Here is a 24177-nt window from a genome sequence, read left to right as displayed (position 1 = left end):
CAGGCTAGTTTAGTGAAAATATTCAGACTACATATATCTTCCAGAATATGCTTCCTAAAGCCTGTGTGCGTACGTGCTAAGTCACTTCAGCCCTGTTCACCTCTGTGACCCTATGGATTGTAGCCCACCAGGCTTCTCTGTCCATGGAATTTTCCAGACAAGAATACTGGAGTGGGTTGCCATGCCTTCCTCTAGGGAATTTTCCCAACCCAGGTATTGAACCCACGTCTCTTGTGTTTGCTGCATTGGTAGGCAGGCTCTTTACCACTAGTCCTACCTGGGAAGCACCCTGAAGCCTACATCTAGGCCAACTGTACCTACTGTTTCCATGTCACTTCTTATTGTTCCACTTGAAATAATCTATATTTTTGTCTATCATGAGTGCAAGATTACTAGCTTCTCAATACAGGGACTGAATCATGTTCAAGTTTTTAAAAAAATAAGTACTAGCTAACAGGAAACCTGGCAAAAATTATTCTCTATAACATTTCTTGAAGCAATTTATTTTCATAAACATCCTAGGAATGTGATATACTTCTTTTCAAATTGAAACTCACCTCCCTTCTATCTTCCTCTGGTTTTGACTCCCTGCTCATTATTATTGATACAATGATTAATTACAGATGGATTTTTAAAGACATTTGAGAGGGATGGTGTGTTTCCCTCCCAAATATTACTAATTATGTAGATAATGATGTAAAATTAGATATCAGTTACTAAGTTCTTACCCAGGATATATTAGGAAAATTCCAGATAATAACCATAGTGCTAGTTATTCAGTTGTGACCCCATAGACTACAGCCCTCCATGCTCCTCCTGTCCATGGGATTCTCCAGGCAAGAATACTAGAAGGGGTTGCCATTCCCTTTTCCAGGGGATCTTACTGACCCAGGGATCAAACCTGGGCCACCTGCATTGTAGACAGATTCTTTACCCTCTAAGCCACCAGGGAAACCATATCCATATAATAACCATATAACCCTGTAACACTGAGTTTTAATCAAAGTCATTCCCCCAATATTGAAATATTTTCTCTATATTGTTGGAATCCCACCTTCCACCACTGTTCATCACACATTTTTCCAAATCACAGGTACACGGGTAATCATCATGACTCATCCCAAGGTTATGCCCCAGCTGGTGTGCCATTCTGCTCGCAATTGCATTGAGGTCAGGTAAGAGATCCTGAGGCCAAAAGAGTCTTGCATTAGAAACTTCTATAAAATAGCACACTACAGTACATACACTTTGAAGTAGTCACTAAGATCTGGTTTCTAGCTTCTGGCTAATTAGTATCTTATCTGAGAGATTATGAACTTAATTATCTTCCATTCTTGCACCTTAATTTCCTCACTTACATAATGAAGTTGGACAAAACCTTTTTATGGTCTCTAACTCTAACATTTGTAATTTTTTTGTGTGTGAAACAATAGTCATTATTGATTTTATATAGACTCATTCTTACAAATAGCTCAAACTTATTAATTAACATCCTAACAATAAAATAAGCATTATTGATTATCTCCTATTACTAGATATTCAAAGGGCATAAAAATAAAAATATGTGAGTTTAGGGTTTTCAATTTATAATCTCACATTAGGCAATAATGTGATATAATCATGAGGAGGGAGTTACTACTGTGAAAAAAGTCAGAAGATCAGTAATGGAAAATCAAAGGCAGCATTGATTGCTATCGCTGTTCTTAGTTCTATTTTATATTTTAATTTCTATGTTAGTGGAAAATTTTAATTTCTGAAGAGGGGTGGGATATCAGGTTACTATAAAGGAAAAACACCCCTAATTTGGTAATTTCGTTTTACTCATATGACATTTAAAATGTATCCTGGATGGGTTATAATGTCATAATTGGAGTGCACAGCCTATATTAGATTAATTTGACTCTATTATACAAAATTTTATTTCTGAAATACTATAGGCAAAATCATAATCATAAAAAAAACCATGGGAATGAAAAATCAGGTAGTCATCTTAATAAGTACTAGCTTTTAAGTTCAAGGTCTTACAAGACTGTCTTGAGCATAGCAACAGCTAGGTAAAGACACTAAAGGAAATCAACTTTGATATTTTAAAGCTTATCTTAGGGTTACTTGGACAGAATTTACTGGAAGCCTAGTGACTTGGGAAGGCATCAGGTAAACAAGGGGTGTTGGCAGTTTGTAGGTGGTAGGCTTGCTAAAATTGAATGGTAAGGCCATCTAGATAAGATATTTGAAGTAGTTTATACATTTTCTGAATAAAAGCAGTTATGTTCACTTGCTAAACCAGCCATCAAGTTTTATGTACATCACATGTCCTTATAAATAACTATATGTAATAGGCAAAAGAGCTTTCCTAGTCTTTGCATGTTAATTCATATATTAACATAAGTACTGAATGCTCTTTTCATACGTAAGAACCATTAAGTAGGCTTATACCATTAATAGGAGTTTGACAGAAAGTTGCTGCTGAAATCTTCAGATTTCATATTTGACTTTGTAAAAAAATAGAAATATATACCAAAATTCTATCAGTGTGATTATTTTTATCATGCTAGAGAAGGTTTCAAAGGCAGGAAGAATCATCCAAAATCCAATGTTTTTTTAGATTCTGAAAAACACTGGTTTATCTTCATTATGTATCTATAGTTTTTATAATACATTTCCCACTTAAAAAAGAAACAAGAGAGCTTCATCATGACATATTTTGATGGGAATGTATGATAAGATGCATACGTGGTTCTTTTCAATAGAACACAGAAAATTACAGTAATTTAAGGTAAACTTTCTAATTAAGTAATGTAACATAAATAAAACACAGCTCACCTTAACAACACTGGAGGAATAATAGGGCAGGCACATCCCCCCTGGATAGGAAGTTCCATGTGCCTGTGCGTAGAGCCACTTTCCACTATGAACAAGACACAAATAAACCCATAGTTCAATTAACACAAAGACTGAAGTGAAGTGAACCCCCCAGTGCTAGTACCCTGGCACATGAAAAGTGCCTTTTCTTTTTCCTGGAGTTCTGGAATGGAGGATGACCTTAGCTGATATCAAGCTCATTTTAAACCTGTGGCATTTTAGAGGCATTGAGAAAGTCAATGTAATCTTGAAATTAAATCATAAAAATGCCCTTTCCAAAAAAAATAATAATAAGGTCAGAGTCCATTTGACTTAACTTTTATTTGCCCTACACTCAACTTTGGATAAGGTCACTTAAAAGACCGAAATATTTAAAAGGGTTCAGAGGGGAAAATGCAGCATAGTGAACAGACTCAACACCATGATTAGTTTGTTGTGCTTGAAAATTAAAACAAAAATAATTAACCATACAAACTCATAGAGAATTTGATAACTATTATCAGATATTTAAAAACACATGTCATATAAAAAAGGCTTATTCCTGGATTGTCTAAAAAGACAGATGTAGATGCGTATACTAAAGGGACCCAAATCTGATATGCTTTCAAGAAGAACATTTAGAGTTTTACCACTCTAAAAAGAACTATCATAGGTTGGAGGGCCATTCTTAGAGTATAATAAAGTGAAAGTAAAAGTCACTCAGTCATGTCCAACTGTTTGCTATGCCATGGACTATACAGTCCATGGAATTCTCCAGGCCACAATACTGGAGTGGGTAGCGGTTACTTCTCCTGGGGACCTTCCCCACCCAGGGATTGAACCCAGGTTTCCTGAATTGCAGGTGGATTCTTTACTGTCTGAGCCACCAAGTAAACTCAGAGAATAATACAGAGGGTTCAAATACAAGAAAGGTTGTCAGGTCAGGTGACCACTCTCAATCTTCAAATTTTTTCATCAAGAAGAGATGTTATTTTTCTGTCTTCACTACTGAAATATTTATCTCCCTATATTAAAAGTCTTGACTATGCATCTTGGAAGAATTTAGGATTCTGATCTTTCTAGACTCTGGGGATCTTGAGATAATATCACCTATGGAGATGAAACACCAGAGAAAGCACCATCTGGATTCTAACTTAGCTCATCATCACTGAAAACCAAGTCACAGGATGATAATGTCATATATGGTATCCAATCACTTCTAGATCTATGTGAATATAGAAAGACGACATATAAGAAACCCAACACATAAGAAGTTCCAAATATGATGCTCAGTTAAACATTTAGCATTCCCCTCCCCATATTCCTATTTGTAGACATACTATTAGTGTGTGAAGCTACTGCTCAGAATAAGAGACATTCATGGAAGTAAAAATTTGTCTATGTAAAACAAATTAATATTCCTAGACTAACTTATTACGTATTTTAAGACATACATCCATGGATTAGGCAAAGGGGCTAGTCTTGCCTGCTATGAAGGTCATGATGATATTTTAGTTTACCCCCCATGATTTTGGAACATAGCAGTACATGAATGTGTGAAACTAAACCAGATACAGTTATTCCCCTGGAGCTATGTGTTACAGCCATTGTGATACCAGAAATGATATCTGGAGTTCTGGTTTGCTCATCAATCTGCCAAATGACTAGACCTGAGCTCCAATTATGGGCCTTGCAAGCCTCATAGTTCTGAGCTCAGACTGAAAGTTAACATTGAGATAATGCTGTTGTTATTGTTGTTCAGTCACCAAGTCGTGTCTGAGTCTTTGTGACCCCATGGACTATAGCACGCTAGACTTCCCTGTCCTTCACTATTTCCTGGAGTTTGCTCAAACTTACGTCCTTTGAGTCAATGATGCCATCCAGTCATCTCATCCTTTGTTGCCCCCATCTCCTCCTGTCCTCCAAGAATCAGGGTCTTTTACAATGAGTCAACTCTTTGCATCAGGTGGCCAAAGTATTGGAGCTTCAGCTTCAGCATCAGTCCTTCCAACATTCATGGTTAATTTCCTTTAGAATTGACTGGTTTGATCTTCTTTCAGTCCAAGGGACTCTCAAGAGTCTTTTCCAAGACTGCAATTCAAAAGCATCAATTCTTTGGCACTCAGCCTTCTTTATGATCCAACTCTCACATCCTTACATGACTACTGGAAAAACCATAGCTTTGACTATACATAGTTTTGACTACACACTAAAACTAGGCAAAGTGATGTCTCTAGTTTTTAATACACTGTCTAGGTTTGTCATAACTTTCCTTCCAAGGAGGAAATGTCTTTTAATTTCATGGCTGCAGTCACCGTCCACAGTTATTTGGGAATCCAAGAAAAGAAAATATGCTGCTCCTTTCACTTTTTCCCCTCTACTTGCCATGAAGTGATAGGATCAGATGCCATAATCTTTTTTTTGAATGTTGAGTTTTAAGCCAGCTTTTTAACTCTCCTCTTTCACCCTCATCAAGAGGCTCTTTAGTTTCTCTTCACTTTCTGCCATTAGAGTGGTATCATTTGCATATCTGGGCTTCCAGGTGGTGTGAGTGGCAAAGAAGCCACTTGCCAATTCAGGAGACCTAAGAGATGTAGATTCTATCCCTGGGTCAAGAAGATCACCTCGAGGAGGGCAAGGCAACACACTCCATTATTCTTGCCTGGAGAATCTCATGGATAGAGGAGGAGTCTGACAGGCTACAGTCCACAAGGTAGCAAAGAACTGGACACAACTGAAGCAACTTAGCACACGTATACATCTGCATATCTTAAGTTGTTGATATTTCTCCTGGAAATCTTGATTCCAGCTTATGATTCATCCAGCCTGGTATTTGGCATGATATACTGGGCATATGACAGACAGGGAGACAATATATAGCTTTGTTGTACTCCTTTCTCAATTTTGAACCAGTCAGTTGTTCCATGTAAGGTTCTGACTGTTGCTTCTTGACTCGCATACAGGTTTCACTGGAGACAGGCAAGGTGGGCTGGTATTTCCATCTCTTTTAGAATTTTTCACAGTCTGTTGTGATCCATACAGTGTATTCAGTGAAGAAGTAGATGTTTTTCTGGAATTCGCTTGCTTTCTCTATGATCCAATGGGTGTTGACAATTTGATCTCTGGTTCCTCTGCCTTTTCTAAATCCAGCTTATATATCTGGAAGCTCTCTGTTCATATACTGCTAAAACCTAGCTTGAAGGATTTTGAGCATAATCTTAACAGCATGTGAAATGAGCACAACTGTTCAGTAATTTTGGAGAAGACAATGGCACCCCACTCCAGTACTCTTGCCTGGAAAATCCCATGGATGGAAGAGCCTGGTAGGCTGCAGTCCATGGGGTCACTAAGAGTCAGACATGACTGAGTGACTTCACTTTCACTTTTCACTTTCATGCATTGGAGAAGGAAATGGCAACCCACTCCAGTGTTCTTGCATGGAGAATCCCAGGGATGGGGGAGCCTGGTGGGCTGCTATCTATGGGGTCACACAGAGTCGGATATGACTGAAGTGACTTAGCAGCAGCAGCGGTACGGTAATTTGAACATTCTTTGAAATTGCCTCTTTGGGATTGAAATGAAAACTGACATTTTCTAGTCCTGTGACCACTGCTGAGTTTTCCAAATTTACTGCCATATTGAGTGCAACACTTCAACAGCATCATCTTTTACTATTTGAAATAGCTCAGCTGGAATTCCATCACCTCCACTAGCTTTGTTTGTAGTAATGCTTCCTAAGGCCCGCTTGACATCATACTCCAGGATGCCTGACTCTTGTTGAGTGATCACACCATCATGGTTATCTGGGTCATGAAGACCTTTTTTGCATAGTTCTTCTGTGTATTCTTGCCACCTCTTCTTAATCTCTGCTGCTTCTGTTAGGTTCTTATTTTTTTCTGTCCTTTATCTTGCTTATCCTTTCATGAAATGTTCCCTTGATATTTCCAATTTTTTTGAAGAAATCTCTAGAAAGTGTATTGGTGGGCTGTTTTGTAGGCCTTAGGAGAAATACTGGGATTACAGGTAGATGAAATAAGTAAAGCTGGTACCACCCTTATATAGTAGCTTTAAGGACATCAAAAGAGATGCTGAAAGACCATTATTAGGAAAAAGATCATTTACAAGTTCATTTGGAAATATTCTATATAACCACACATAATGTTTTATTCCTGTGATTTTTATCCAAAAGTCAACTTCTTTAAAAATATTTTAGTTTATTTGTATTATTTTCTTTTTAAAAATAATCCATCTAATATGCAGAAAAATAGAGCAGTTACATACCTGAGTAACATACTGTGATCAAAATTTTTCCTTTTTTTAAGGATTATTTCTTGCCAAGCTGAAAAACGCAATAAGGTAGTTTCTATGTTTGAATCTACTTCTATTTTGTCTCCATTTGTCCATATTTCAAGGCCAACTAATGTCACATGAATGTTCAAGGTTTTATAAATCTGTTCAAAGGAGAAACAATTTTTCACAATGTCAAATTGCAGAAGGATCCTTTATTGTGACTGTATTTCTTTATATTAAAAAAGTAATTTTGATGTGTGAAGTACATAGTCAAAAGTTCAGGCCTCATTTTATAAATAGTTGTACTGAAACAGAATGTGAGGTTGAATCATCCAGAATATTGGGTAAACTGCCATGGCCAACCAAGAAACTTGACTAAAAACATCTGATTCTCTTTGAATTATAATTCTGATAGGCACTGGGCTCAGGATATGTCTAAAATAAATACATAAGTAAAGCTCTGAGATAATACCTGGCCTGAAAACATGAATTTATGAACACTGGCACACAACGGAATGAATATTCCTTATCCATCTGTCTACTGAGGTCATGAGTTGGTTTGGTAGTAGACTAGAATGTTGATATTGCATTGTCTGCAAAGGGATTTGTGCAAAAATGTTCATAACAGCTTCATTCACAGTAGCCCAGATTGGAAACTACTCAAATGAATATCAATGGGAGAATGCGTGAACAAATTGTGATTTCCATACCCTAGAAAACTACCTAGAAATGTCAGAGAACAAACCACCAATATACACACAGCAACATGAATGCATCTCAGGCATTGTGCTAAGCAAGAGAAGTCAGACACAGACGAGGACACATGGTGTCATTCCATTTGCGTGAAACTCTTAGAGTAGAACTAATCTACAGAGAAATTTTTCAGAAAAGTGGAGAGCCAGCAGGTTACTCCTAGGGATACAGGAATTTTGCGGGAAATGGATTCTATTATGGTCATAGGAGTGTGGCTCACATAGATGGGTTCATTATTCAAATTTTTATAGCTAAGACTTTGTGCATTTCAAACTATTAAACTTACCACTCTCAAACCTGTAAAATAATAATAAGAAGAATGCAGAGTTGTGTATTTCAAAGTATTGAATTTACCTCCCCAAACTTGTAAAAATACAATAATAATAATGCAAGTGGTGGGCATTGGCTAGTGATATTGATAAAGAGTAGAATGATGGTAATTGTTGAAATTGGATGATGAATATACAGAGGTTCATTATCCTGTTCTGCTTACTTTGTATGTGATTAAAATTTTCTATGAATAAAAAGTTGTAGAAATTAAAACAAAACAAAACAGTAACCTAGGTGTCATGTTTGTGCTCCATGTTTGATTTTTGGAATTACTTTGTTGTGTAAGAAAACTTATTGGGAATTGCTCAAAGCCTCAAAGCAGACAAAAATAGTTGTAGCTCAAGCCTTGTCACCCTTATTCCCATCTGCTTTTGTAAACACATAGTTGGTAGATACTTTGATGCCAGGACAAAAAGAATTTAAGCAAATATTATGAAGATTTTGAGACAAAGAACTATGTGTTAAATCAATTTTATATCTCAAAATAGCCAGTACAAGTCACTTGAAAGGAGGAGTGGATGATAAACTATAAACACTGAGCTAAGAACAGAAATAGAGAGGTCAACTTGATAATATTCATAGAAGATGTAACTGACTATTAAGAAGTTTAATATTCACATCATTGCTATAACAATAATCGTGTACTAATTTTTCACTTTTTTAATACGACTATATAGAATTTCATGTGTTGACACAATAATCATGACTCATGGTCATTTCATAACCATGAAGAACTATGGTTTTCATAAACTCTTATAAAGTTAGATCTTTAGTTAAACCATGATCTCAAACCTAACTAGATGTCCACTCCTTTGTCTTTCTTGATGAGTTAGGTCCTGTAAGATTTTTTCTTAACCTGGGTTCTTTGGACTCTCTACCTTCTTGGGTGGACTTCAGGTTCATAAAATTGTGATCAAGTGCAAATGGAAATGATATTTGCCATTCTCTGGATATATTCTCTTCTAGTGAGAAAATATCACTGAACTGAACTGAAAATATTTAGTACTAATTCAGCAATGTGCAACAGTTTGTGGATGGGAACTCAAGGAGGGAGATAGATCTGTGTTAGGGGAGTAATAAAGATAACTGCAAGAAACAGGAGAAGCAGCCCTTTAGATTCCCCCAGAGCAAACCCCCTTCTGGACTGGTGAAAACCCCTGAAAGATGGGCCTAAGAGATGGGCAGACAGAGCTAATAGTCTTCAAGCAAAGTCAGTGATCCTGTTCAGCTAGGAAAGGGGGTCAACTTGACTTAAGACAGCTAACAGAGCTTTACCAGTTTCAGAGCTGCTTCTCATGCTGTGCCCAAACAGGGAATCTGATTTGCAGCCCTGCTCATTGCTGAATATAGACTTCAATTGGTCTGACCAGGGACCCTCACCATGGAATCTTCATAGCCCATTCAACAGCCCTAGGCCCAGTAGAATTTGAATAGAAGTCAGCTCATGACTTCCCCTATGTGCAGAGCAAAACTGGTGGCCTCACTTAACCCGGGAAAGTGCACAGTCAGGGATGGTTCAGGTCCCCAAACATTCTAGTGAAAAACTAGAAACAGATCAGCTGGTGAATGAAGAAAATCACTGACCTAAAGAGATGATTTCTACAGTGTCTTTTGGGGGGGCCCTCTTTATCCTAGTAAAGGAGCTGGTTAACTCAGAAGGAGTCAGTTTTTAAAAGATGTGTAAAATTCACAGTATTATTTACTTAAAAGGGTTCTAGTTCATTCTAAGTTAGACAAAGTAATCATTTTGCGGCTTTTCATAGAAATATTTCCCCTGATCTCTCTGTCTGAAGATGGATTATAAATTAGTGCTTGAAAGCCTTTCTGCTATACAATGCAAGGTCATGGAACAGTAATTTCAAAGAATGGGTTTGATTATTCTTGGTGGGTAGTCAAGTCTTTGTACATTGCCTTGTAAATTTTGTGCTTAGTAACGAATGTTTGAAACTTATGTAAATATTAAATGTCATTTACTTAGAAAACTTAAAACTTACAGTTGTGATTCATTTGTTGCTTTGATTTCCCCCCCTCCCCACGGTGGAATTTTGTTAATTAGCCGCCTTGGTGAATTGTATTTTGGGCTGTATCAGTATCAGGATTACTACAAAAATCCAGCAGAGATCTAGCCTAAAAGTTTCTTTCATTTGTGTTTTTGGCTTGATTCAAACTGTGTCAAATCTTACCATGTTGACAAAATTGACCATTCCCCAAACTCGGTTCCTCAGTCTACTATGAGGTTGACTATTTCTGCGATACTGGAAAAATAGACATTCAATTAACATTCATTGATCATAGAAACTGAATGCAATTTCAACAAAATTATTCCCATCGTGGTATATTTCAAAGAAAAAAATTCATTGGCTTTCCTTCCAGTGAGCTGAAAAATCTAGACAACTTATGCAGAAATACACTTTTAAGAATAAAATAATAAATATATTATAAATATATAATAAATAAATAAATAATAATAAAAATAACCAGATATAGCAGTTTCTAAAGACAGCTTTAACTTGGCCCTATTTAAAGGTGTTTCTTTATGACTCTGTTCCCTCTTCACATTACATTATATAGCATTATACTTATTTATTAAGCCAAGTGATAACAGTTCTTTAAAGCAGTGGTCCCCAACCCTTAAGATCAAATGCCTCATGATCTGAGGTGGAGCTGAAGTAATAATAATAGAAATAAAGTGCCCAATAAGTGTAATGCACTTGAATCATCCTGAAACCATCTCCCCGCTTCCTGGTCCATGGGAAAATTGTCTTCCAAGATACCAATTCCTGGTGCCAAAATGGGTTGGGGACTGCTGCTTTAGAGTCCATATTTATAACAAAACTTATTAAAGCTGCATAGCAACCACTATATTGCAAAAAACAACAACTTCATCAGCCCTCCTGTATCCATGGTGGCCTCAGGCTCAGGAGCATATAATCAAGGATCATCCTGGAGCCAGAGATATGATGGAGAAGGACAAGAAACTGTGGTCCACCCCACTTCTTTCCACTTGGGCTTCCCTGGTGGCTTAGCAGTAAGAATCTGCTTGTGATGCAGGAGACTGCCAGTAATGCAGGACATACAGGTTTCAACTCTGGGTCAAGAAGATCCCCTGGGTAAAAAATGGCAGCACATTCCAACATTCTTGCCTGCAAAAGACAGAGGAGCCTGGCAGGCTACAGTCCGTGGGGTGGCCAAGAGTCAAACGCAACTGAGCAATTGAGCACAAACCCACATATAGACTGTAAACACATTTTCAATTTGTTTGTAAGTTGTTATCATTTCCATATGTTCATAATGGAGAGAGAGGGTTCTATTTTGGCTTAGTCTGCTGTATACCCAAAGGACCTTATAGTCTCTTACATATGTCCGGGGAAGCTAAAAACAGAACTTTGAACCTGGAATGAAATTCTGATGAAAATACTACTTTCTCTTTGCTAAAAGATCACAACTACAATAGACAGCAAATGTTTAAGTGAAAACTTACCACATTATCATCGGCAACAATGAATAGTTCAATATGCTTTTCTTTTTCCTTGCTCTGGAAATGTATGGAAAATTAAATGAAGTATGGTTAATATTTCTTATCTTAACATTTTAAGTTAAAATTTTCAAGGTGAAAAATGTTGGTATTATGTAAGGTGAGGTCCAAGAATATATCTAATTATTCTAGAAATTTAGGTAAATAAAACCCATTATGTTATTAAAACATGTGGCTCTATTCATCAGGTTTTAGTGAAACTGAAGCAACATTCCATATTTTATATTCCTTCATTTCTTTGTTTAGTCTTTCAGGTAAAATAAGAGTTATAAGTAAGGAATCATGAATAGTTTTTAACATTTAGTTTTTTTTTTCTTTTATAAAGTAAACACTTACTAAGTAAGTTCATATAAAAAAAGGCCATCTATAGTTGAGAGCAGGACATATAACCAGTCGATAGGACTGACTGTATTCCTCCTACTCTTCTGTCTCCCAATCTCCCTTTGTTGAAATTCAATTCCAAGAAAACTTGTAAAACATTGCTAATTATAGATCTTTATTTTATAAAACACAGTTCCAGGAAATTCTAAGTTTTCAGCCTTCAGTATCAGGCACTAGGTACATGCATATTCTCTTGAGTATAAACCAGAGGCATATCGTTCAACTATTTGACTAAGTTATTCTTTTCTAACTAATCATTTATTAATTGATTGATTTAATCAGAAAACCCCTCTTAGGCATCTAGAAAGTTTCAGACACAGTCTAAACCATGGATATGTGAAGAAGACAAACACTCACAGATCTTAAGACTAACACCTCGTGGGGATTTAAGATGATATGAGCTAGCATGCTGCTGCTGCTGCTGCTAAGTCGCTTCAGTTGTGTCTGACTCTAAGCGACCCCATAGACGGCAGCCACCAGGCTCCCCTGTCCCTGGGATTCTCCAGGCAAGCACACTGGAGTGGGTTGCCATTTCCTTCTCCAATGCATGAAAGTGAAAAGTGAAAGTGAAGTCGTTCAGTCGTGTCTGACTCTTTGCGACCCCATGGACTGCAGCCTACCAAGCCTCTCCATCCATGGGATTTTCCAGGCAAGAGTACTGGAGTGGGGTGCCATCACCTTCTCCGATGAGCTAGTATAGAAAAGCCTAAAACACAGCAGACTATAGTTGTAGTGTCATTCCACTAGAAATTCCACCTTAACAATTAGACTATTTGGCTTGATGTGAGGGAGATACTCTGGTTTATCATCAACAACTCCTCCCCAAAAAAATGTGGCAAGAAAGACAAGGAAAGAAAAGACAATATTTAGGAGCAATTTCAAGATATAAATTTCATTCCTTCCAACCACATTTAGCTCTAATACTATAAATCTATATATTTAGGGTTGTAGATATCCACCTTCTTTGAACTTGGTGAGACAAACTGAGATTTGCTATAAGAAATGAACACTTCCTATAAAGATAAGAACAACAAAAAATTGACATTTCAGCTTTCAAACAGTGAAGAGTCAGATTCAGGTAGCATATACGCTGCTTTCATTGGGTTTATAATCTCTCTCTTGAGATGAGATGAAAAATAAGAGGCATTTGACATGGGATAAAAATGATTTAAAAATAAAGCACTCACTTCCATTTTGGAATCTTCCAGGGATTTAGTATTACCCTTTGGAACAGTTGTCCTGGTAAAGTTGAGCTCTGTACAAGAATAATTGGCAGGCTGCTGCATCAGGGGGTCATATTTGAACACCAAATGTTCTCCCTCATCTGAATATTTCACTGGTTCAATGAGGTATCTTTGATCTCTCACCCTGAAGAACCCCCTGTGGAAATTGGGAATACAATGTCTATTTAAAATCTCTCTCATTTTACTGCTACATTCAGTTCAGTTCTGTCGCTCAGTCGTGTCTGACTCTTTGAGACCCCATGAATCGCAGCACGCCAGGCCTCCCTGTCCATCACCAACTCCTGGAGTTCACTCAGACTCACGTCCATCGAGTTGGTGATGCCATCCAGCCATCTCATCCTCTGTCATCCCCTCCTCCTCCTGGCCCCAATCCCTCCCAGCATCAGAGTCTTTTCCAATGAGTCAACTCTTCGCATGAGGTGGCCAAAGTACTGGAGTTTCAGCTTTAGCATCATTCCTTCCAATGAACACCCAGGACTGATCTCCTTTAGAAATGGACTGGTTGGATCTCCTTGCAGTCCAAGGGACTCTCAAGAGTCTTCTCCAACACCACAGTTCAAAAGCATCAATTCTTCGGCACTCAGCTTTCTTCACAGTCCAACTCTCACATCCATACATGACCACTGGAAACACCATAGCCTTGACTAGATGGACCTATATTGGCAAAGTAATGTCTCTGCTCTTTAATATGCTATCTAGGTTGGTCATAACTTTCCTTCCAAGGAGTAAGCGTCTTTTAATTTCACGGCTGCAATCACCATCTACAGTGGTTTTGGAGCCCCAAAAAATAAAGTCTGACACTGTTTTCACTGTTTTCCCATCTATTTGCCATGAAGTGATGGTTCCGGATGCCATGATCTTAGTTTTCTGAATGTTGAGCTTTAAGCCAACTTTTTCACTCTCCTCTTTCACTTTCATCAAGAGGCTTTTTAGTTCCTCTTCACTTTCTGCTATAAGGGTGGTGTCATCTGCATATCTGAGATTATTGATATTTCTAGTACAGTATTTCTCTGTTCCACTTTATGGAGTTTGCCTTTTTAAGAAAGGGAAACATATTATAAAGCAATTATCCTCCAATTAAAATAAATAAATTTAAAAAAATAAGAAAGTGGAGTCAAGGCCTCATGTCAGCAGGTAGCCAGGTATTCTGAGTGAATAAGAGGTGATATACTGATGAGATGATTGGATGGCATCACTGACTCAACGGACATGAGTTTGAGCAAACCCTCGAAGATAGTGAAGGACAGGAAAGCCTTGTATGCTGTAGTCCATGGGATCACAAAGAGTTAGACGTGACTTAGATACTGAACAACAACAAGAGGTGATATGGCATGTGACTCTTTGCTAAGAGACAACTCTTCTGGATTTCAGAAGTTTGACAGCTCCATCTTTCCTCTAAAGCATGAGTAGAGTAGCAATTCCCACTCATGGGGAGGACCCCTGGCAAGTCTGAGTTCATGCAAAAATTTTGTGAATTTGTATGTATTAATTAAAGAGTAAATATATGAAGGTACAGACACTGCTATGTGGTAATTGTGTTGTTAAAGGGTTTTTTATTCTTGCAAATACTGAAAACTGAACACGTAAAAGCCTCATAAATGAAGATACAAGTTTCTTGTTTTTCTAATTTGCCTCCCAACATCTTCTTCCTTTGTCCTTGAGCCCAAGAGCTAGAGACATCTTATATAGGCTTTACTTCTGACTTTTTTACTTTCCAGAGACTAGAAACACTGCCTAATTTAGTAAAAAGCTGCAAAGCATTGTGCTGTGAAGTGGTAGGAATGTATGGGATTAGGAAGTAGAAGGCCCGTTTTTGGACAGAGTTCAACCACCAGCAAAATGAATGTTCAGGAACAAATCTCTGATGTCAGTATCCTGATCGATAACATGAGAGGCCAAGCTGGATAAATCTCAGTTATCTTCCAATTCTGAATCCCTTGATCATATATTGAAAAATCAGTCTTGCTTAGAGCATGTTGTATCTTTTTGTCTAAAATGAACATTAAAAATGGGCTAGGCTGGATATTCATGCCAAAAATATACAGTACGTTTTTTGCCATTAATTTTTCTGTATGAAGTGTCTTTAAAAAAATAAAAGATAATGAGTGATGTTGAGCATCTTTTCATGTGTTTGTTAGCCATCTGTGTGTCTTCTTTGGAGAAATTTCTATTTAGTTCTTTGGCCCATTTTTTGATTGGGTTGTTTATTTTTCTAGAATTGAGCAGTAGGAGTTGCTTGTATATTTTTGAGATTAGTTGTTTGTCAGTTGCTTCATTTGCTATTATTTTGTCCCATTCTGAAGGCTGTATTTTCACCTTGCTTATAGTTTCCTTAGTTGTGCAGAAGTTTTTAGTTTAATTAGGTCCCATTTGTTTATTTTTGCTTTTATTTCCAATATACTGGAAGGTGGGTCATAGAGGATCCTGCTGTGATGTATGTCGGAGAGTGTTATGCCTATGTTCTCCTCTAGGAGTTTTATAGTTTCTGGTCTTATGTTTAGATCTTTAATCCATTTTGAGTTTATTTTTGTGTATGGTGTTAGAAAGTGTTCTAGTTTCATCCTTTTACAAGTGGTTGACCAGTTTTCCCAGCACCACTTGTTAAAGAGATTGTCTTTAATCCATTGTATATTCTTGCCTCCTTTGTCAAAGATAAGGTGTCCATATGTGCATGGATTTATCTCTGGGCTTTCTATTTTGTTCCATTGATCTATATGTCCATCTTTGTGCCAGTACCATACTGTCTTGATGACTGTGGCTTTGTAGTAGAGCCTGAAGTCAGGCAGATTGATTCCTCCAGTTTCATTTTTCTTTCTCAAGATTGCTTTGGCTATTCGAGGTTTTTTGTACTTCCATACAAATTGTGAACTTATTTGTTCTAGCTCTGTGAAGAATACCATTGGTAGCTTGATAGGGATTGCATTGAATCTATAAATTGCCTTCGGTAGTATACTCATTTTCACTATATTGATGCTTCCAATCCATGCATTTGAATCAGTTCTAATGAGGTGGATGAAACTGGAGCCTATTATACAGAGTGAAGTAAGCCAGAAAGAAAAACACCAATACAGTATACTAATGCATATATATGGAATTTAGAAAGATGGTAGCAATAACCCTGTACACAAGACAGCAAAAGAGACACTGATGTATAGAACAGTCTTTTGGACTCTGTGGGAGAGGGAGAGGGTGGGATGATTTTGGAGAATGGCATTGAAACATGTATAATATCTTATATGAAACGAGTTGCCAGTCCAGGTTCGATGCACGATACTGGATGCTTGGGGCTGTTGCACTGGGACGACCCAGAGGGATGGTATGGGGAGGGAGGAGGGAGGAGGGTTCAGGATGGGGAGCACATGTATACTTGTGGCAGATTCATTTTGTTATATGGCAAAACCAATACAATATTGTAAAGTTAAAAAATAAAATAAAAAATTTAAAATAAACTCAACAGATGAATGAAGCAAAAAAATAAAAAAAATTAAAAAAATTAAAAAATAAAAGAGAATGTCTTTGAAAATTCATAGAATAACTCATTTAAGTAGAAAGATACAGTGCATACCTCAGACCATGACATGTGCTGATGCTGACAGCAGAATCAAACTCATGTAAGATAGATCCTTGGTAAAAACAGTGATCCTAAAAGAGATTAAGAGGCTATTGACAAAAGTACATGTTTTGGTATTATATAAATATTAATATATATACATTTTATATTCATAATAATAATCATTATTTTATTTTCACAAATTACACTTATATTCATTAATGCATTCATTCATTGCATTCTTGTGTTGGAAGATTTTAAAGCTACTTTAGAATTCTTTTATTTTAATTGCTTGATTATTTTGTTTAAAACAGTATATAAATTCTTCCCTCACAATTTTAACAGTCTATGAGTTGATGCTAACCTCAGAAGTGTGACCCTTTTACTTAGAAATATTATTCCTTAATCCATCTTAATATCTCTATCAAATTACCCTCCCTGTGCTATCATTATACATTTCCCCCTGTTGCATATGAAATCAAATCAGTTTTTGATGATCGCAAAAATCAGGTCTCACTCTTTAACCAGGTTCCTTCATGACTTCCCTGCCTCTCTGCTTCAATCAGTTGATATCTTTATTACTTCCTCCTTGGTGCTCCATTCATGGTGATTCCACTGATAATTTCTCTTTCTATCAATTCCTTCTGTTCAGTTCCTGTCTATGTGTGACAATTTCTATGGCCCTAAACCGCAGACCTTCACAGACTAATATCCACTCCCTTTGTAGAAGAATGTAATCCAGCTTTCTTACTGTTCTATTTTGCAAAGAGTGCATGATGACTTAGATTTCATAGCTGATAACTGCCTTAAATAGAGGTGATATGGTTTAAAAAGTATACATTTGGTAGAAGAGAATAAAGTCATCCTTGGCTAGAAGGCTTCAGTGGGCATCTTCTGGAATGGAAAATAAATATAAAAACAGAACATGTATCCACTGAAATAATACTATAGTAAATGAACCAAAACTCATTTGGAGAATGAAAGAGAGGACTCAGTGTTGGTGCATCAGAAGGACTGGGCAAGGGGATTTTATTCACATAAGAGTCAAATAGATGGAGGTTTTAAAATTGTTCCATATCTTTAAGTTTTATCCTTTAGCTTAACTACTACTCCATCAGGTACCTCATACTTCTTTGGAGTCCTGCTTTACCCTTCCTCCAGACTTAACACCATTTGGGGACAAAGAAATCAATAAGATACATTAGCAGTCATTGATTTGCTTGTTAGGCAGTGATCAGCCTCCTTTAGCATTCAGAGGATCATAGCTTCTATTCTAGGCTCATTCAGTGATGGTAGTCAATGCAACATTAATTTCTTTTTTTTAAATTTTATACTTACTCTATGTATTTTCCACACTCTTTGACCAGTGTTAGTGGGAGAAGCAAGTGGACAGTAGTGCTTAGAAGCTCTCATGAGTTGTTAGAACCAAGTTAACTCTTCAGTTTTTTAAATTTTTAAAAATTATTTATGACTATTATTTTTTAACTAACACTTCCCGCAACTTTCTGATTCTGATGTAACGCTTTCTGCAACTACTTGTAAAGCTAGAATGGTTTCAAAATTATGCAAGGAAATAAATATTTTCAAAGAAGAGACAGAGGAAGGTCCTGTAAGATACCGTGATCTGAGGATGTTTGGTGATTTCCTCTCCTTTTGTGGAGTAGTACGTCTCACTGTAATTTAAGGCTAAAAGCTCCCTGGAAAAGAGGACAGGGAGATGGTGAGATTCATTTATTCTAATAAGTGAACAGATAAAGCCTATTATGTGAGAGAGATGCCTCTAGGCTGCTTTCAATTCTCAGCAAGATCCTCTTATGCTAAACATAAGCAAAATCAATCCCGGTCACATGAGAAGACTCTCTATCTAGATTTCAGAGTGTGGTACAGGCAACAAAAGAAACAGAAAAAGATCCTGGCAGTTCTAAAACTGCATCATTTTGAGAAGAACCTAGGAAAAATATTATCTAAGGAAAAATCTCTTGCCTTAAGTGCCAAAATTAATGCAAAATATTTGTGATATTATATATCATATATGTATATGTGATATATATGTATATATAGTATATATTTTATCAAAATATATATCTATTGGGTTAATGTGCATTAAGATATATGTATCATGTACATATGACACATGGACTTAAAATGATTGCAGGTTTTACATTTTATAAAAAATTATACAATATTCCCTTGTGGCTCAGCTGGTAAAGAAGGTAAAGAATCAGCCTGCAATGTGGGAGACCTGGGTTCAATCCCAGGGTTAGGAAGATCCCCTGGAGAAGGGAAAGGCTACCTGCTCCAGTATTTTGGCCTGGAGAATTCCATGTACTACAGTCCATGGGATCGCAAAGAGTCAGACACAACTGAGAGACTTTCATTTCACTTTCATACAATATTAACTGTAAATATATATTTTAATCTCCAAAACAAAAACTTTAAATTAAAACAGAGAGATATTGCTAAAAAAGACAATAGACAACAAAAAGCCAGTAGATAAAGTAAAAAAGAAGTCAAATAATTCAAAGATCCAAAGAAGAGTAGGAAAAGAAGGCCAGAGAAACAAAAATAGAGACAAACAGAAATTAAATACAACCATATCATTCTTTCATAACATTATAATGTATCATTCATTACATTAAATATTAATGGCTTAACCTTTCCAATTAGAAATCAGACTTTCCAATTAGAAATAGTGTCAGAAGTCACTAAAAGGCAGTGACCAACCACTTGCCATCTTACAGGAGACACATTTTAAATGTTAAAGCACAGGTAGGTTGAAGAAAAAGGATGAAAAACTGTACATTATGGAAATAGTAAACATGTGAAGACAGAGCTAAACTGTACTAATATCAGGTAAAATACACTTCCCAGCAAGAGTGACATTTTATAATGACATAATGAGAAAAGAGTCAGTACACCATAAAGAAAAAACAATAAATATGTATGAGTCTAACTGCTAAGCTTCAGAATACATGAAGCAATTATTTTAAAATTCAAAGGATAAAAATTCCAATTCATAATTGGATGTTTTAATACTCATCCCTTGGCAATTGACAGAACAAATAAAAGAGTAATGTAAGTAAAAATAAAAGATCTAAATAATTCTATCAACCTAGAACTCTTCATCCAGTAACTGAAAAATATTTTCTTTCCCAAGGGCATATGATATGTTTAACAAGTTAGAACATAGGTTTGGCTATAAAACAAATTGCAATAAATTTTTATTAAAAAAATGATATCATACAAATCTTGACAAAGGTTATACCATAAACTATCAGATATTGGCATCAAATAAATAACACACTCAAGTAATCCATGAGTCAAAGAAGTCTCAAAAGAAATTAGAAAATATTTTGAAAGGAATGATAATAAAAATAAAACATGTCAAGGTTTTTTAATTGCATCTAAATTAATACTTGAAGGAAATATTATGGTTTTAAATAGTTTAAATACTTATGACAGAAAAGATGAAATGTTTCTATAAAAAGAGAAAAGTAAACCCTAGATAAGTAGAAAAATTAAATAATAAAGATAATAGATGGATTCTGTGAAATAAATAGAGCAATAATGAGCAAATCCAAATTTTGGCTATTTGAAAAGATGAACTCATTGATAAACCTCTTCAGATTTGTCAAGAGAAAAGGATGGAGAACTCAGATCACTAGCATTAGAAATTATAAAAGTGTTATCAGATACTATAGACATTAAAAGAATAATAAGAGAATATTATAAAAAACACTTTATACCAACAGTTTGACATCTTACACGAATGTACATTTTCCTTGTGAATTACAATTTAAAACTGATACAAAGTGAAGTAAAAAATTTGAATAACCCTCTCTGAATAAAATTGAATTTGTAATAATAAAACCACTCCCACACACACACACACACAAATCCTCAAGGCACAGGTAGTTTCATTTATGAATTCCATCAAGCATTCTAAAACTGACATCTTTTGGAACATATAGGAAGAGAGAATACTTTCTAACTCATTTTTGAGGCCAACATAATGTTAATATAAAAATGTGACAAACATCACAAAAAGGTAGAAATGCTTAATAATATTCATCATTAACATGGTTTCAAAAACCTTTCACAAAATCTAAGTGAACTGAACACAGCAAAGAGGGTTTTATCACAAGGATGCAAGTGTGGTTTAACATTCAAATATCAATCAGTGTAAACTACCATGTGGACATTTCAATGGATGCAGAGGTTAACACTTTCAGAACTTATGGGGACTAAAAGAGAACTTTGAGGAAAGGCACATAGAAATTTCTCAATAAATATTAGCTTCCTTCCATCCTGAGGATGTTAGAATATGCAGATTTTGAACAAATTTATTAATATAAGTATGTTAATAGGTTCATATTTCTGTACATTTGTCCAGTGGGAGACTCAAAGTGGAAGGAGATTTTGTTGTAATTTATTTATTTACTTAATTTTTTTAGCTAACAGGCCAGAGTCTCAATTCTTCAGTGGAGTTATCCTTATATTTTACTCATTTGACAATTCTTCTTGAGTTATCCTTGTAAATATTTTACTCATTTGACAATTCTTCATGATTTCAATGTTTGAGGCTGGGAGGAAGAGCTATTGTGTGTAGGACCAACAGAAATTCAATAAAATTCAATAAAAACAGCAGCAACAGTTGTGAAGAGAGCTATTGAAGAAAGTTTAATGCATTAGAATTATTTAAGGTACACAAAATAGCTTGATAAACTAAATTCTTCCCATCCCTTAGAGTCCTCTCCAGCAGAACTCTATTTGATGTCTATTTTCAATAATTTAGAAGTCACTTTAAAAAAATTTAGTTTTCAAGTTTCTTTTGTCCCACTGATTTCCAAAGCATTAATGTATGAGCTCTTAAAGTGAGCATACTCCAGGTGCCCCAGATAGGAAGTAATTTAGGAACGGGAGAACAGTGTCTGTAATTGTTGTTAAATGTTATTAAATTGTTGAAATGATACAAGCTTATTTTAGAAGAGTAAGAATTCAGATTACATATACATAAGAAGGGCTTAAGGAATTCACTTTACCAGAAGTTTTTTATGAAAACTAGGATCCTATAGACTAATATGTCTATAAGTTATTGAATTATCATAGAACTTACCTTGACTTTAGAAGGTGAATTATTAAGATTTTTCTATTTAGGTTTAGTTGATACAACAATTCTTCTTCATAAGCTTCCTGAAAAACAGTATCCATCATGTGACTTAAATGTGTGCCCATTGAGTCTGCGTTGGTGGTGGGTAGAGGGGAAAATTACAGATCTTTCACATTCTACCCAGCAACCCAAAAGTCCTTTCAGGCAAAATAATAAATACTGATAAAGCTGAATTTCTATGAAAAATTTTGTTTTCAAGTTATTTTTTTAAGTTTTTTTTCCATAGACCATTTTAAAAATCTTTATTGAATTTATTACAATATTGCTTCTGCTTTGTATTTTACTTTTTTGGCCAAGATCCAAAGATCTCAGCCTGTGGGAGCTTAGATCACCAACCAGGGATCCAACCAGCCTCCCCACATTGGAAAGTGAAGTCTTAACTGCTGGACTGCCAGGGAAGTCCCCCCAAGTTATTTTTTAAATTTTTATTTTATATTGGAGTACAGTTTTTAAAATGTATTTATTTTAATTGCAGGATAATTGTCAAGTTATTTTTTTTTAATTTTGGTGGACTTTTCTCCAGTTATAAAATGAAATTAAATGAAAAAAAAATGCATACTTTCCCCTTATTCAGAGGTATACAAGTTACTATATATCCTTATAGTTTTACTCCCCTGGATCTTCTGTTTATGTATTCTTAACAGTTGGTATACACTATCCTATACTCTACATCTTCACATAAAAATAAATCATGACCATGAGCATTTCCTGTTCTAATATATCTTCTTTTACAGTATGTATTTTTTTTTTTACTTGAAGACACAAAATGAACTTATTTAATCTACATCTATATTAGAAATTTCACTTGGGATATTCACTGCAGTTAGAATTTCACTATTAACAATGTGGGGGGGGGGAATGTAAAGCTTTTGGTAAATATTACCAGATAGCTTTGAATAAAGGAAGTTCAAAATTAGAATTTCAACAGAAATTTATAGTCATTCTTGTTTCCTTGCTTTAGATATTGTAGTCTTTTGAATAATGACATGATAACTTTATGATAAATTGTTCTTTTTGATTACTTTTGAAAATGATATTTTCCTTTTATTTGTATATGACTTTTCAGTTTATATCCTTTTGTTGTTGTTGTTTTTCAGTCACTAAGTTGTGTCTGACTCTTTGTGACCCCATGGACTATAGTCTGTCAGGCTCCTCTGTCCATGGGATTGTCATTTCTTCTGAGGCTCCTCTAAATCGTGTTAATTTTTCAGACTTCCCTTATTTCTAATGAGCTTGATGGTTTTGAACAGTACTGGTCAAAAATACTGGTCAGGTTTTTTGTGGCATGTCTCTCAGTTTAGGTTTATCTGATGTTTTTCTCATGTTTAGACTGGAGTTATGGAGAATTGATAGAAAACAACAAAATCAAATGTCATTTTTCATAGCATCATATCAGAAGAATATATTGTCAATATGACTTATTACTGATGTTAACCTGGACCATCTCACTGAGGCAACATTTTTCAGCCTTCTTCACTGTAAGTTATACTTTTTTCTTTCTTCCATATTATTCTATCTACTCTTGGGAAGGAAGTCATGAAGTACAGCCCATGCTCAAAGGTGGGGTGCTATGCTCCACCTCCTGGGGAGGGGGGTAAATTTCTGCATCAAGTTTCTGATTCTTCTTTAAGAGAGATTTGTCTATTCTCCCTCATTAATTTCCTTGTTCAATCACTTTTTATGCAAATATGGGCTCATGGATATTGACTGATACTTTGCGTTATGGTCTAAAACCACATTATTGACTTTGTTGCTCAAATTTTTCTTTTGGAAACTAGGAGATCCTTCTGTTGATCCCTCTGTTTTCTTGACACATTCCCATAAATGTGAGCTTGGGTTTGTTTGAGAACTTCCTTACTTTCTACAGCTGCAAGATGCTCCAAACTCATATTTCCTGCCCTGTCCAGGCTTATTTTGTAGGTTCATCCTGGAACTTTTCATCTTAGTCTGGATTAAGTCTTCAGACAATAGATACCAAAAGAGCCCACCAGCTTTTGCACAATGGATAGTAGAAAGCAGGTTTTGACCTCTTGGCTGAGCACCAATGTTCAACCATTAAAAGGTCTGGGAAGATGAGGAAAGA

General features: G+C 35.8%; 1 protein-coding gene across 1 annotated transcript in view; it reads right to left on the bottom strand.

Moving 5' to 3' along the window:
• The window catches only part of ADAM7 (ADAM metallopeptidase domain 7), a 55732-nt gene that overhangs the window by 28451 nt on the left and 3104 nt on the right, over positions 1 to 24177 (bottom strand). Inside the window, exons 3-11 of the mRNA XM_055579739.1 lie at positions 22041 to 22117; positions 18543 to 18621; positions 16940 to 17016; positions 13318 to 13510; positions 11696 to 11749; positions 10398 to 10469; positions 7123 to 7292; positions 2824 to 2908; positions 1055 to 1185 (exon numbers count right to left, since the gene is read on the bottom strand). Of these exons, the coding sequence (XP_055435714.1) occupies positions 1055 to 1185; positions 2824 to 2908; positions 7123 to 7292; positions 10398 to 10469; positions 11696 to 11749; positions 13318 to 13510; positions 16940 to 17016; positions 18543 to 18621; positions 22041 to 22117 (938 nt within the window). The remainder of the gene's footprint in view (positions 1 to 1054; positions 1186 to 2823; positions 2909 to 7122; positions 7293 to 10397; positions 10470 to 11695; positions 11750 to 13317; positions 13511 to 16939; positions 17017 to 18542; positions 18622 to 22040; positions 22118 to 24177) is intronic.

This window comes from Bubalus kerabau, chromosome 4 (assembly GCF_029407905.1).
Source record: "Bubalus kerabau isolate K-KA32 ecotype Philippines breed swamp buffalo chromosome 4, PCC_UOA_SB_1v2, whole genome shotgun sequence".
NCBI classification, from domain to species: Eukaryota; Metazoa; Chordata; class Mammalia; order Artiodactyla; family Bovidae; genus Bubalus; species Bubalus kerabau.
Note: the sequence above shows the minus strand (reverse complement) of the source record. Positions and strands in the feature narration are given on the sequence as shown.